This window comes from Sinocyclocheilus grahami, unplaced genomic scaffold (genome assembly GCF_001515645.1).
Source record: "Sinocyclocheilus grahami isolate Dianchi unplaced genomic scaffold, SAMN03320097.WGS_v1.1 scaffold315.1, whole genome shotgun sequence".
Lineage (NCBI taxonomy): Eukaryota > Metazoa > Chordata > Actinopteri > Cypriniformes > Cyprinidae > Sinocyclocheilus > Sinocyclocheilus grahami.
In genome coordinates this window covers 502203-515159 of record NW_015505494.1, presented here as the reverse complement: position 1 = coordinate 515159, position 12957 = coordinate 502203, and the positions used below count along the sequence as shown (strand labels likewise).

General features: G+C 38.3%; 1 protein-coding gene across 2 annotated transcripts in view; it reads left to right on the top strand.

Moving 5' to 3' along the window:
- LOC107601942 (E3 ubiquitin-protein ligase SH3RF1-like) overlaps window positions 1-12957 on the top strand; it is a 61735-nt gene extending 48778 nt beyond the window's left edge. Inside the window, exons 6-11 of one of the 2 annotated variants that reach the window (XM_016294305.1) lie at window positions 8304-8414; window positions 9742-9872; window positions 10534-10704; window positions 11372-11655; window positions 12124-12452; window positions 12538-12957. In XM_016294305.1, the coding sequence (XP_016149791.1) occupies window positions 8304-8414; window positions 9742-9872; window positions 10534-10704; window positions 11372-11655; window positions 12124-12452; window positions 12538-12609 (1098 nt within the window). In that variant the 3' untranslated portion in view covers window positions 12610-12957. The other variant, XM_016294304.1, reaches the window with a different exon arrangement.

Here is a 12957-nt window from a genome sequence, read left to right as displayed (position 1 = left end):
CAGACAATCAGACAATATATATATATATATATATATATATATATATATATATATATATATATACAGTGTGTGTATATATATATATATATATATATAAATTTTAAACCCTTTTGATAATATTCTATACATTTTCTCAGTTCTCTGTCTCTTACTGTCAATATTCTATAAATGTCATTATATACACTACCATTCCAAAGTTTGCGATTTGTAAGATCTTTTTTTGTGTATTTGAATATTTGATCAAACATATAGTAAAACAATTTATATTGTTAAATATTATTACAATTTAAAATAACTGTTTTCTATTGTAATATATTTAAACATTTATTTTTATTCCTGTGATGGCAAATCTGAATTTTCAGTATCATTACTCCAGTCTTCAGTGTCACATGATCCTTCAGAAATCATTCTAATATGCTGATTTCATGCGCAAGAAACATTTATTATCAGTGTTGAAAACTGTTGTTCTGTGTTAATGTTTTTGTCGAACCCATGATGCTTTTTTTCCAGGATTCATAAAGGGGTCATATGAAGTTGCTAAAAAGAACATTGTTGTGTATTTGGTGTAATGCAATGTGTTTAAGCAGTTTAAGGTTCATAAAACACATTATTTTCCACATAATGTACATTATTGTTTCTCCTCTATGCCCTGCCTTTCTGAAACGCATTGATTTTTACAAAGCTCATCGGTCTGAAAAGTGAGGTGTGCTCTGATTGGCCAGCTATCCAGTGCGTTGTGATTGGCCAAATACCTCAATAGTGTGACAGAAATGTTACGCCCCTTACCCTACAGCACCTTACCATACTGTGATGCCCTGTGTCCCGGCGCGACAAGACAAAAACAATATAACCCATTACAAACGAGGCATTTGTTGCATCCAGTGGGGACATAATTACTGATTATAATGACTTGTACTGTCTTTTTACGCGTTGCGTTGCGTATCGCGCTGCGTAAACATAAAACATAAAACCATGTCTGCATTTGTGATCGGAGAAATGACAAACAACAAGCGCTACTATACACTGCTCAAAACTCGTGTTTGAAACATCAGTGGCCCTATTCTTTAAATATAAAAAACGTACTTACAGGCTGTGAAGAAGCACCAGACTGTCCTTGCAAAGTTGGAACTGCCCCACTTTATGGGATGTGACGTGACATGTGGCCAAGTATGGTCACCCATACTCGGAATTAGTGCTCTGCATTTTTCCCATCCAAAGTGCACACACACAGTAGTGAACACACACACCGTGAACACACACCCGGAGCAGTGGGCAGCCAGTTGGGGGGTTTGGTGCCTTGCTCAAGGGCACCTCAGTCGTGGTATTGAAGGTGGGCGAGAGCGCTGTACATTCACTCCCCCCCTACAATCCCTGCTGGTACGAGACTCGAACCCGCAACCTTTGGGTTACGAGTCCGACTCTAACCATTAGGCCACATTTTCCCCTTTAGAAACAGACACCGGCGTTGTAGGCTACTCTCACAGGAAACAGTCCTCATCCTCCGCAAAATGCGCTGCACACATCCTTGAGAACGGCGCGGCCAGCGGATTCGACGAAGGAGCGGCCAGCGGGCTTGCGGCAACCACGTGATGACCCCAGACTGGACTCCGCTTCGTCCACGGTGAAAGCCGATCCGGTGATCCACAGCGCGAAGTTGATGTATTTCCTCAGTGACCAGCACGGATCAGCTCTAGGCATGACGAAGCGGATATCGTCCTCTTTTGGAAGGCCAAATAAAGTAGTTTCGCTTTCACAACGAAACACACAGCACCTTCGCGACATGGCAGCGGTGGCGGCAACAACAATACTACAGCGAGAATAAAAGTTATGCCTTCTTTTTTTGCGTGAACATTTGGGCGGCGTTATGCAAATCTTCCCACATTGTGACATAGACATGTGGGGGCGTGTTAGAACGAGCCGTTTTAGGTAGGCTTGGTTGACTCTTAACTTTTATAAAGAATATCTCTTTGGATTTGAGACTTTAGTCTTTGCAACTTTACAGATCTTCTTTATGCACCAAGAGCTTGTAACACTCCAAAGAGAAAGGAAAAATTTAAATCGCATCATATAACCCCTTTAAATGAATAGAAAGTTTAAAAGAACAGCATTTAAGATAGAAACTACAGCTTTTAACCAATTTAATGTGTCCTTACTGATTATTATTTTATTTTTTTTTGTTCTTTGTGCCCTCATTCAGAGAAACCATCATTTCAGCAAATGTTTATTGTAAGAACTAAAAACAGAATAATAACTACTGTAAATGAACATAAGCTGAAAATGTCTTTAGGAAGCTTAATGGTGCAATATAAAGTAAAAAGGTGTTTATAATTTTGCTTTATTTTACATCTCCACCTTAATAATCACAAGTATAACATTAATATTCAGTGTCTTGCCCAATCTTACAATAGTGTGACTGTGGCAGTTGCTTGATCTTGACCTATTCAAATCAAGTTAGTGTAGTGACAGAGAGACTGTATACTGAGTGATGAAACAGTTACAGATTGTGCGATTTTGAAACACGTTGACTCTCAGAGAAATTTGTTGTACTATTCAAAGAAGGTGGTATGTCCACTTTTTGTGTGTTGCTTTAGTAAGATCACTTCAGCTGACAATATTGGTTAGAGGACAGTGAAAATGAGGGAATGTGCCATAGTTAAATGCCTAATGGTGAAATTTGTCAAACAACTGCAAATGATAGCTTGAAGGGAAAGGAAAGTGAGCATCGTGTCAGACAATCCTGCCCACACTCCAGAGCTCTGATGCTTGTCCACACCAGCTTACTGTTCTCTCCTGTTCTGTCAGCAGTTACTCTCTCTCATTCCACACAGTCCAACATGCTGTCCGAGCGTTTGAGACCACTGGTGCGTGACAGCACTCCACCGCATCAAACTCCCCCCTCCACTCGCTCACAGAGGTTACTGCAGCAACCCTGGAATGACAGTCACTCACAGCTGTTCCAGTAGTTGCAGAGCAGTGCGGTCTCTAAGGAGATGCTAGACAGACATACTTTTCACTTAAAATGTGAAAGCTAGTCCGATCTATGGCCTAGCATGTTCCATGTTTGGCTTTGATGCCTTTGTGGTAAATTTGAGTCTTTTCTGGCCTCTGAAAAATAGCAAAGTCTAGATATTTAAAATGATGCATTGAATTGTATACGAACATCAAAAACTCTGAAAACGTTCATAAATGACTTCATGTGGCAGCGCTGCAGTCCAACCTGTCAATTTCAGTTAAACGATTCAAAACTATTATTAAACGATTAGATTGTTAAGTTACTCTAGTCATTTCACTTTAGGTCCTTACATAAAATATTTCTATTGTATTCATAAAAAATGGCTGTTTTGTTAAAAAGGAAAGGAAAAAAAAAATCACCCTATTAAACCTTGTCACTGCAACAATGTCAACGGAAAAGTTTGTAGTAAGCTTTTATTTTCTTTTTTCTTTGTATTCAGCAAGGATTCATGTAAAATCTAAAAAAGTTATATTTTAAATAAATGCTAATCTTTTAAGCTCTTTATTCATCAAAGAATCCTGTTTCCACAAAAATATTAAGCAGCACAACTGTTTTCAACATGATAATGGTAAAAGTTTCTTGAGCACCAAATCAGCCTATTAGAATTATTTCTGAAAGATCATGTGACACTAAAGACTGGAGTAATGATGCTGAATTTCAGCTTTGCCATCACAAGAATAAATGTTACATTTATTCCTGTAATGAAGGAATTACATTTTAAATTGTATTCGATTAAATAAAATAAAATAATTCAATAAAATAAATGTTTTTTAATAAATGCAGTCCTGATTAGTATAAGAGACTTAGTTTATTTTGTACACTTTTTGGCACATAAATGGTCATGTTTGTGGCAGTATACAAACACAAGAAGTATTTTAAAGAGGCCTTGCACCCCTAGTTGCTGTGACCTGAAACTGTCGAAGAAGTAACCTGAAGTGGAAGAAATTCTCTCATTGTTGAACTGATATCTCCACACTTCTCATGTCAGTATTAGACTTCCTCCGCATGTGAATTTGATAGTATAAGAAGCACACAGCTAACTGGAAAATTGTTCTCCATGATGTTTGTTCCATTGATGTCGTCACCTGTCCAAGAACCTCTCTGGAGTCCTGTTCTGTGGGACAAAGCACAACAGAAGACACATTATACCTCTGTCGTCTTAGTTTCGGCCTGTCTGTGTGCTCTTGGATCCATTTTCGTGTTCATAAAGGAGTGGTTCAGATGGGGTGTTGTGAAAGCTGACCCCGATACAGTGTTTTATGAGAGTGAATACTTGGTGCAGATGGAATGAGGAAGCATGTTTCGTGGCTTTAGCGAACATGTGTTAACGCTTTAAGAACGTGAGACAGTTTCTCAAGCAACAGAATTCGTCATCGTGTGTTAATATGAAACCAGCACAGTGTTTTGTACTCACACCTAGTAAGTATATTTACACAAGACACCAGTCCATTTCCTGCATGCGTAACCAGAATATTTATCATTTGCAGTCTGTTTATGAGTCTATAATTGGGCTCTTTTTTTGTCCCAGGTTTTTCTTTACTTTTTTCATACTGCAGCATATTATTTCATTTTTTCCGTCTTCTTTTTTTCACCAGTAATGTTGTCAGGCAACCAAACAACAGCAAAACACAATGACAATTGATCTGTTGTTTTTATGTCATCTAGTACTATGAATACAGACACTCTCTCTCGTTCTCGCTCCCTTTTTGTCCCTCTCTTGCATGCCCACGTTTTCTTTCTCACGCTCTTTTTAACATTCCTATCTAGGCGTTTTAGCGCTAATAATTATCCAGACACTCCAGATCTCATAAAAGCCTGTTTGAGCCTGTAAAGTGATCCCCCTCCTGTGTGGCACCAGTTATGCCCTCTTATGAGAGTGATGTATCGATTTACACGATTTTTGTGACACATTTGGAATATATGAACCACAGACTTATTGCTTCAATTGGTGGCTGACTAAATACTTTTTTGCCCCACTGTATGTCTGGTTTGAGGGAACGAAAGAAATGAAAAACTTGAGAGAAAGTGGCCATTTGGAAAGATGAGGATGTTTAAAATGATGAAAAAGAGAGTAAGAAGCATTTTTGCCACGGCTGATTTTTTCCCAACTGCTTTATGAAATGCAGCAGGGATGCATCTCTAATTACCGAACAGGAGTTTTCATTTCATTAGTGTGTGTTTTAATGTTTTGCTGAGTGTTCATTGCGGTTGTCACTAGTGGCAGAAAACGACAGCAGCAATGTTCTCTTAAGCCCTCCAAGTTAATCTTAAAAAAATCACAGAACAAAATTCAAATGTTCCTGTTATTGATGTAGATCTTAAAGCTGCAACATGTATTTCATAAGTTATAATAGTAAAAGTTAGAAAGTCAGAAAGTTTGATGAGACGTTCAAAATCCCAAGACTTACAGTGGCAGATGTAGGAATGAAGTTATCACATAAAATATATCACAAATTCATTTGAGCACACTTTGAAGGGTCAGCAAAAAAGTTTTTTTTGTACATTTCAGCTATGAATTAAGCATGAAAAATAGTACAAGTGTTACATACCTGATGTCCAGATTTGTCAAACCCTTAAAGGGTTTAAAAAAATAAAAATAAAAATAAAAAGATATATATATATATATACACTTTTTTTTTTAAATCAACAATCATGTTGAATGGCTTTCTTTCTTCTGTGGAACATTAAAGATAGATTGAGCCATTGTTGTTTGATTCCCAACATTCTTCACAAGGTCTTCTTTTATTTTCCACAGAAGAAAGAAGGTCACATCAGAGTAAGTAAAGTTTAAATTTTTGTGAGTTTTTGTTAGTGTGAACTAATCTTGTGTGAATTCGGGGGTTGAATTACAATACTGTTCTTGTAAGAAAAAAAGTATTTGGCAAAGGAAATGTGCATGATTTAGGCATTGTGGAAACGCTGCCTGAAAAGGCCTGCCCGCAGCTGTGATTATCATCCAGCTGTTGGCTTATTTTATCCAATCGGCTATCGCTGATGTCATTCTCACCTGCAGGAAGTGGTGTGTCAACAAGAATAACACAGCATTTGTGAGAGTTTGTGTGCCCTCCAGTATGCTCAAATCCCACACATTGACTCACTCAGTACCTTGTACAATCAAACCTGTAGGGTGCGACTTGAGAGGTGATGTACCCTGAAGCTGAGCAGGCCTGTGGCAGGGAGATATGGTGTTTGCACAGACACACACACAGATTCACGTGTACTTCAACACACTCCACCAGCACTTACTCTTTCTGAGATCTCTGTAGAGAATACATTCAGTTTTAGCTCCCAGGTTAACATGCTCATGCAGTAAAAATACTGTTTAAAATTTTGGCACAAAAAAACACTTTCTGCTAAAGTTAGTTCTGAGAAATGTTAGTTTCTTAAAGTTGGCATGAAGTGAAACTTTATCCCATTTTCTAAATATATTAGTTTTTTTTTAACCTTGTAATTTTGAATCATATCTCAATCTTCCAGTAAAATGACATGTCTCTCTGGTGGGTGTATGCTGAAGTTCTTAAATCGTTTGGATAGAAATGTTAGATAAAACCAAGTCTCAAGTCCCTCCTGTATGGATAGAATCTACATTTTCCCCTTTTTCGATAATCTGTTTCACTTGGTTATATGTGACCGTATGGAAAAAAGATCTGTCGCAACTTTAGTATCATTCCAACTTTAAGTGTCTTAATACTGTTTGCATATGCACACACACAACAGTCCCTCTTTCTTTATTTAGTGTAGAGAGCTGTGCCAGTTCTTACAGATTGTAAATGGTTTGGCCTTTTCTCATGCCCGTTTCATTACCTGTAATGAATTTAGCAGAGTCTAAGCTGGAGAAGCCTGTTGTTTGGGCTTACTGGCTTTGGGACATTCAGGTCATGAAGTGAGAAGTACAGATCTAAATCTGGACCTGAGGTGAAGAGTGTTGGAAAAAAGTTATGTCATTAATGACAAATGCCACCCCAGGACAGTCATACAATATGCAGAAGAGTTGCATTTCCCTCGAAGGAGAGAACAGGAAATTGAATCGAACTTAAAAGTAAATTACGGATGCTATCATTTCTGTATAATTATGTCGATGTCTATTTTCTGATGAGGACTATTTTGAGCTCCTCTCTAGATACTTTTAGAAGTAAGGTGTGGATTTTTTTACAGGTGAAGTGTTTTCACTCAAAAAGAGCACATCACTCGCTCAGGACTTGATCCAGATATTGCGTGTCACAACACAGAACATTTCTACAGCTCGTCCCTTTGAACCTACAAATCTGTTTGATTCTGGCTTGTTTGTAGTTCGGTTTATCCTGAAATTTATCCTGAAAGTGTGTTTATTTCGGTAGTTTTTGTATGAAGCCCTGTGATCCCCACATCTGTGGATTTAATATAACGTACACACTCGTGATTGCCCTAGGTGATCTGTCCATGTGCTATTAATGTTTTCTGACAAAGTAAAGCTCCAGGTTTTATTCTTGATTTATGACCTCTTGTTAGTCAAAGTCATAAACATGCCATGTGGTTGATTGTTCCAGACAGGGAGAAATACAAGTACATGTAACACTTTTAAGAGTCTGCTATACAAAAATTATTAAGCACACGACTTGTTTTGCTGACAGTTGACTTTTATGTGTCGTTCCTATTATTGAACCATTCTAAAAAAGACAGGATGGGATTTTATGGCCTCAGTCTGAGTTTTTTACTTATCGTTATAATAATTTAACACAATTTACAGTCTATTTCAGCTGATATTCTTAGGGCAGCTTTTAGTTGTGTTGATTATTACACTACCCTTCAAACGTTTGGGGTTGGTAAGATTTTCTTCTCTTATGCTTAGCAAGGCTGACCCCAACCATTTAAACGGCTGTGTTTGTCTGTTAAATAAATGGCAGTAGCAACCAGTCATTAATTATTTTGCTCACTCATGTACTCCCAACTGACCAGAATAAAAGTCATTTTGACACTTGACTAAGTTTACCAAAGGCAAGTTCTCATTGGTCATGATGTTTTAAGGCCGTCAATGTTGTTTTTTAGCTGGATTGATTTCGGGCATGAACAACAAATGTAGGCTGACATGTAGCTCTAAAGATGTCTTGTTGCATTAAAGTTTGTTTGTCTAAACAGAAGTCATACGTGTGTGGCTATCTGCTCAAATTCTCTCGGTTGTATGGCTTTCTGTGTCATCCCTTAAGCAGAATTTCTCTCTCATAATACGTTTCATAACGTGCTTCCACTTGCCAGGAGTGGAAACGGCTCAGGAAAGGTTAATTCACTTATTTCTTCTTATTTGTCTTTTTAGGTTCACATTTGCACAACAGGACTCATTGTTACTCCTCCACCAAGCAGTCCTGTCACCACAGCGACAGTTTTCACATTTCCTCCAGAAACCAGCTATGCCTCTATTCCAGTGGTGAGTCTGACAAGGTCCTTAAATCGACTTAGTATGTCAAATTTCTTCATCATCCTATCAGTTTATTCATACGACATACGAACTTCTCCTTGGGTAAGCATATTACCTCAGTTTCAGTATCAGTGTACACTGTTCAAAATTTGATTTGTTTTGAACATTACAATCCTTAAAATGTAATTTATTCATGTTATGGCAAAGCATAATTTTCAGGACTTTCAGCCATGAAAGTGCCCATTTCCAGTGTCACTTGAAAAAAAAAATTGTAATGATGTAAAAGTCTTTATTGTCACTTTTGATCAATTTAATGTGCCCTTGTGGAATGAAAATATTAATAATAAAAAAAAATCTTACTGACCCCGAACATTTGAACAGTAGTGTATCAAAACACAAACACTCACATAACTAAAGCAAAATGTAAGCAGCTCTCCCTCTAACATTTTCATATACTTTCACATTCATACAGACTCAAATGCTAATGCTAAACGAGGACAGTTTGCCATCTGATAGCCCTTCATCTCCTTCAGCGCAAACATACACACCATTTCAGGGAGTTGTGTGGGCCTCAGGCTGGACACTAATGGCTCTCTGAGATTGATGTGTGTTCAGTGCTGTGCGGGTACTGTTTCCTTTTGTTTTCAAAGCATTGTTATTGTAATGGTGGCCTTGGTGTGCAACGGTTGACTCTCTTGTCTCGTATATGGGATTTAAAAGCACCAGAGAGAAAGATGTTGTTTTTTTTAGTTTTTCCTAATTGCAGTAAATCCACATTAGGCAGTAAACACAAGACACATGAATTAATAAAACAAATAAGACAAGAGCATTAGTAGAGAAAACATTGTAGGAGAACTTGAAACGAACAGACAAAAAGGTGACTTAAAGCAACAAAACAAGCTTTACAGTGTGAGAGTTGTTTTCGTAGTGGTGCCACTGGGCTCATAAAGTCTGTTTGCAGATGTGTGCGTTGGTCCATATGGAACCGATTTCTCCGTCTTCAGCCAGACATGTAGCCCAGGCTGGATATCCACCAATCACAACACCTGCCACAGCCAAAGTACCCGCTTGTTAGCAACCAGCACACAAGCTGGAAAGTCACAGTCAGTGGGATTATGGTTTTATGACATTGCCCAAACTTTGCAGGGATGTCGCTGACATAATTTCCTGCTACACATGAGATACATATATGTGAATCGATGTCAAAATAACAATGAAAATGGACGGGTATGAGAACCGCAGTATCTCAAGATGTACTTTAATTGTATTGTTTCTTATACATAAATCATTTTGTAGGAGACATAATATTAACAAAATGTATGTTTAATTATTTCAGGATGCTCTTCCTCCTCCACCTCCTCCTCCACCTCAGTCACAGTCCTCAACTGTGGGCGCTGCCGCCTTGAATGCTGGTCAGAGGCCGTTGCCCGCTGTGGGTGAACAGAGTGGCCGTCAGAGACCCACCGTGTGAGTACAACATAAAATGCACACACTTTAAATATACAACTTTAGAGATGCCTACTGTTAAGAAAAAGTATGAGAGGGTCCTTGCAACTCTAACTCACCTCTCTGCTATTACCCAATGCCAGCTGAGCGTGACTGAACACACAGGTGAGGGGTCAGAGGTCATGTCTAAGGAGAATAGGGTTGTCTCTGGGGACTTAACCTGAGCCCTGACCTCTCACCTTTTGTCTGCATATCAACTAAACACACCTGATTTATGTTGGAGTCGCCCATTATGCTCTGGGTGGAGTATGTTTATGGCTGTTATTCATTACATTCCCATTTTCAAGGCAGTTTTTAAAGACTTTATGGTTTTTGTGTCCTTGGAAATTATTTTACAGCTGAGAGTAGATTTGTTATGATGCATAATAGCCGTGTAGGAACAACGCCAACCCCTGTTTGATTAGCAGTACTGCATCCAAGTCAAATTAAAACTCTAAATATTGATAAATTAATAAACAATTAAAAAATGCAAAATGGTAATCAATTAAAAAATTATTTAAAGTCCATTTTAAAAATAACATAAATGATCAAATTTTAAATTAATTAAACTTTACAGAATGAAATGTCTCTTTTGTTTGTTTGTTTATATATTTTTAATGTTGGAAACTTGATTCTCTCTCAGGTACGTGGCGATGTTTCCCTACATGCCTCGTAAGGAAGATGAGTTGGAATTGAGGAAGGGGGAGATGTTTCTGGTGCTGGAGCGCTGTCAGGACGGCTGGTTTAAAGGAACATCCATGCACACTGGCAAGATCGGAGTGTTTCCTGGTAACTACATGAGTCCTGTCAACAGGTATGACACACACACACACTTACACACTTGTATATGTTATTACTCCTACACCATGTAAGCTAGGGAAAAATTAGATTGTCCTCTGGCTCAGGCACACATACACCACACATAAAGTCTCCACTTGCAGATAAAACTGAGCTGGTCACGTTCACACATGGAATTGTTAAAAGAGTGTTCCAGGTTCAATAAAAGTTACACTTTGTTGACAACTCGTCAATCATAATGTGGATTACAAATTAAAAAAAATGTGAGATTAGTCACAATAAATGATAAAGCCACAAATGCCGTCAATAAAGCTTCTTATGCACCGGGACATTCCTTTAAACTCAGCACTCTCTTGTGGCAGGAATGAGAATTACATGCATAATATCATTCACTGATTGCATGAAAACACATCACCTTGAAGTAATCAGCATGATGAGCCATTTACAGTCATTCAAGCCATTGTACAGATGTCTTCGAAATGTCTTTCTTACAGCTCCTCTTACAATTCCTATTAATTTTTTTTTCTCATCACACCTGTGATTTAAAAATAATACAACTACATAGAGCCTGTTAAATGTACAGATGTTTCTGTTGATTTGCTGTAAAATGTGTTGCATTGTCAAAAGATTCAGGATGAGCAGAACCTCTTGAACCTTCCTTCCTTTTCTTCCTTTTACTGCAGGACTGTTTCTGGCAGCAGTCAGCCAAAAGTTCCCCTGACCCTGTGCTCCCAGGCGGGACGTGGCGTCACCATCGTCAGCCCCTCCTCTGCTCCTCTTGGAGCTGCCCTGGGGAGTGTCGAACCCAGCAAACCCCTCCCAGTCTGCCCAAATCCCACCCCGTCTTGCCCACTGCCTGCTGCTGTAGTGTCAGCTGCACATATAGCCACTGGACAGCACCCCAAAGTGCTCATGCATGTGACGTCACAGATGACCGTTAACCAGGCACGCAGTGCAGTCAGGACAGGTAGAATTACATGCACACACGCACCTAATAACAAACACCACTCAGAATTTTATTTCAGAAACAGGCCTGTGTGCTTATGATATAATTTAGTTTTTAACTTCTGAATTAAAATTATTTTTAGGAACAACACAAAACATTTAAAAAGTAAAAAGAAAAAAAATTAAAATTTTCCTGAAAAGCATTAAAAAATTATTATTGAAAAGAAAACCACAAGTAGTTTGGCATAATTTTATTTTTTAGTTATCTTTTTTATTATTATTGCTTGGCAAACAATACTTAAAAAATTAATAATCATGAACTAAATTGTCACTAAATTGATACGTTTCACGGATTTTTTTCAAAATCATATAAAACCAACATGAATACAAATAGTATATTTCTAAAAACTTTAAAATCTTTATTATGGGCACTCAAATTTGACATCAAATAAATCATCTTTCTTTTATTCCACCTTTTTTCCCCCACTAGCTGTGAGTCATAGTCAGGACCGGCCTACAGCAGCAGTGACGCCCATCCAATCCCACAATCCTGTGTCCTACCTTCCTAGCACAGCTGTGGTTCTTCAGGCGTCACCTGTCCTCGGCTCCAGCCCAGGATCCTCCTCAGCCAGAGTTGGTGTGGCTATGAGCTGTGCCGCCGCCTCCTTGACCCCTCCTAATGTTAGCGCTGCTTCTTTGGACAGTGATGCCATGAGACCTGTCTCTGTTGTAGCACTTCCTGTGAACCCTGGCGGCACAAAATCTCTTGGTTCAGCTTTGAATCACGGTGTTGCTTGTAGACTGGATAAAGACTGCAAGGTGAGACATTTTACATCATCTACAGCTTTTATAATGGTTTCTTTTGCTTTTCCCCTCCCATCAGTGTTATTTTAATGTGCTGCAGGAAGGCATCTGGCAATTAGAAATTCTCAAGAGTTTCACCTCTTTTGCTGAGCTGGATGGTTACGCCTGCTGATATAGAGCTGAAATCATCAGTTTTTAGAATTCAGACTGTTCTGCAAACCCAGAGGACACAACCTTGAGTGTTGTTCACTTTGGCTCGATGTTCTGGGAGATTTCTTGGTACTCTTGCATGTACAGTGTAGCTGACTCACAGATCTTCAGAGTTCACTTTTATAAACCTCTTCTTTCTTTATTTTTACCAGATCTCTGGAGATAATCATTCTAATGTGTTTTGTTTTTGTTTTTGTAATAGCTGGGATAATACTACTAGAGGAATTATTGATATAGTGAAAATGTGGAGTAGAGTGATTAAAGCGAGTCAGAGTCAATTAAATAAGTAAATAAAATAATTTGATTGTGT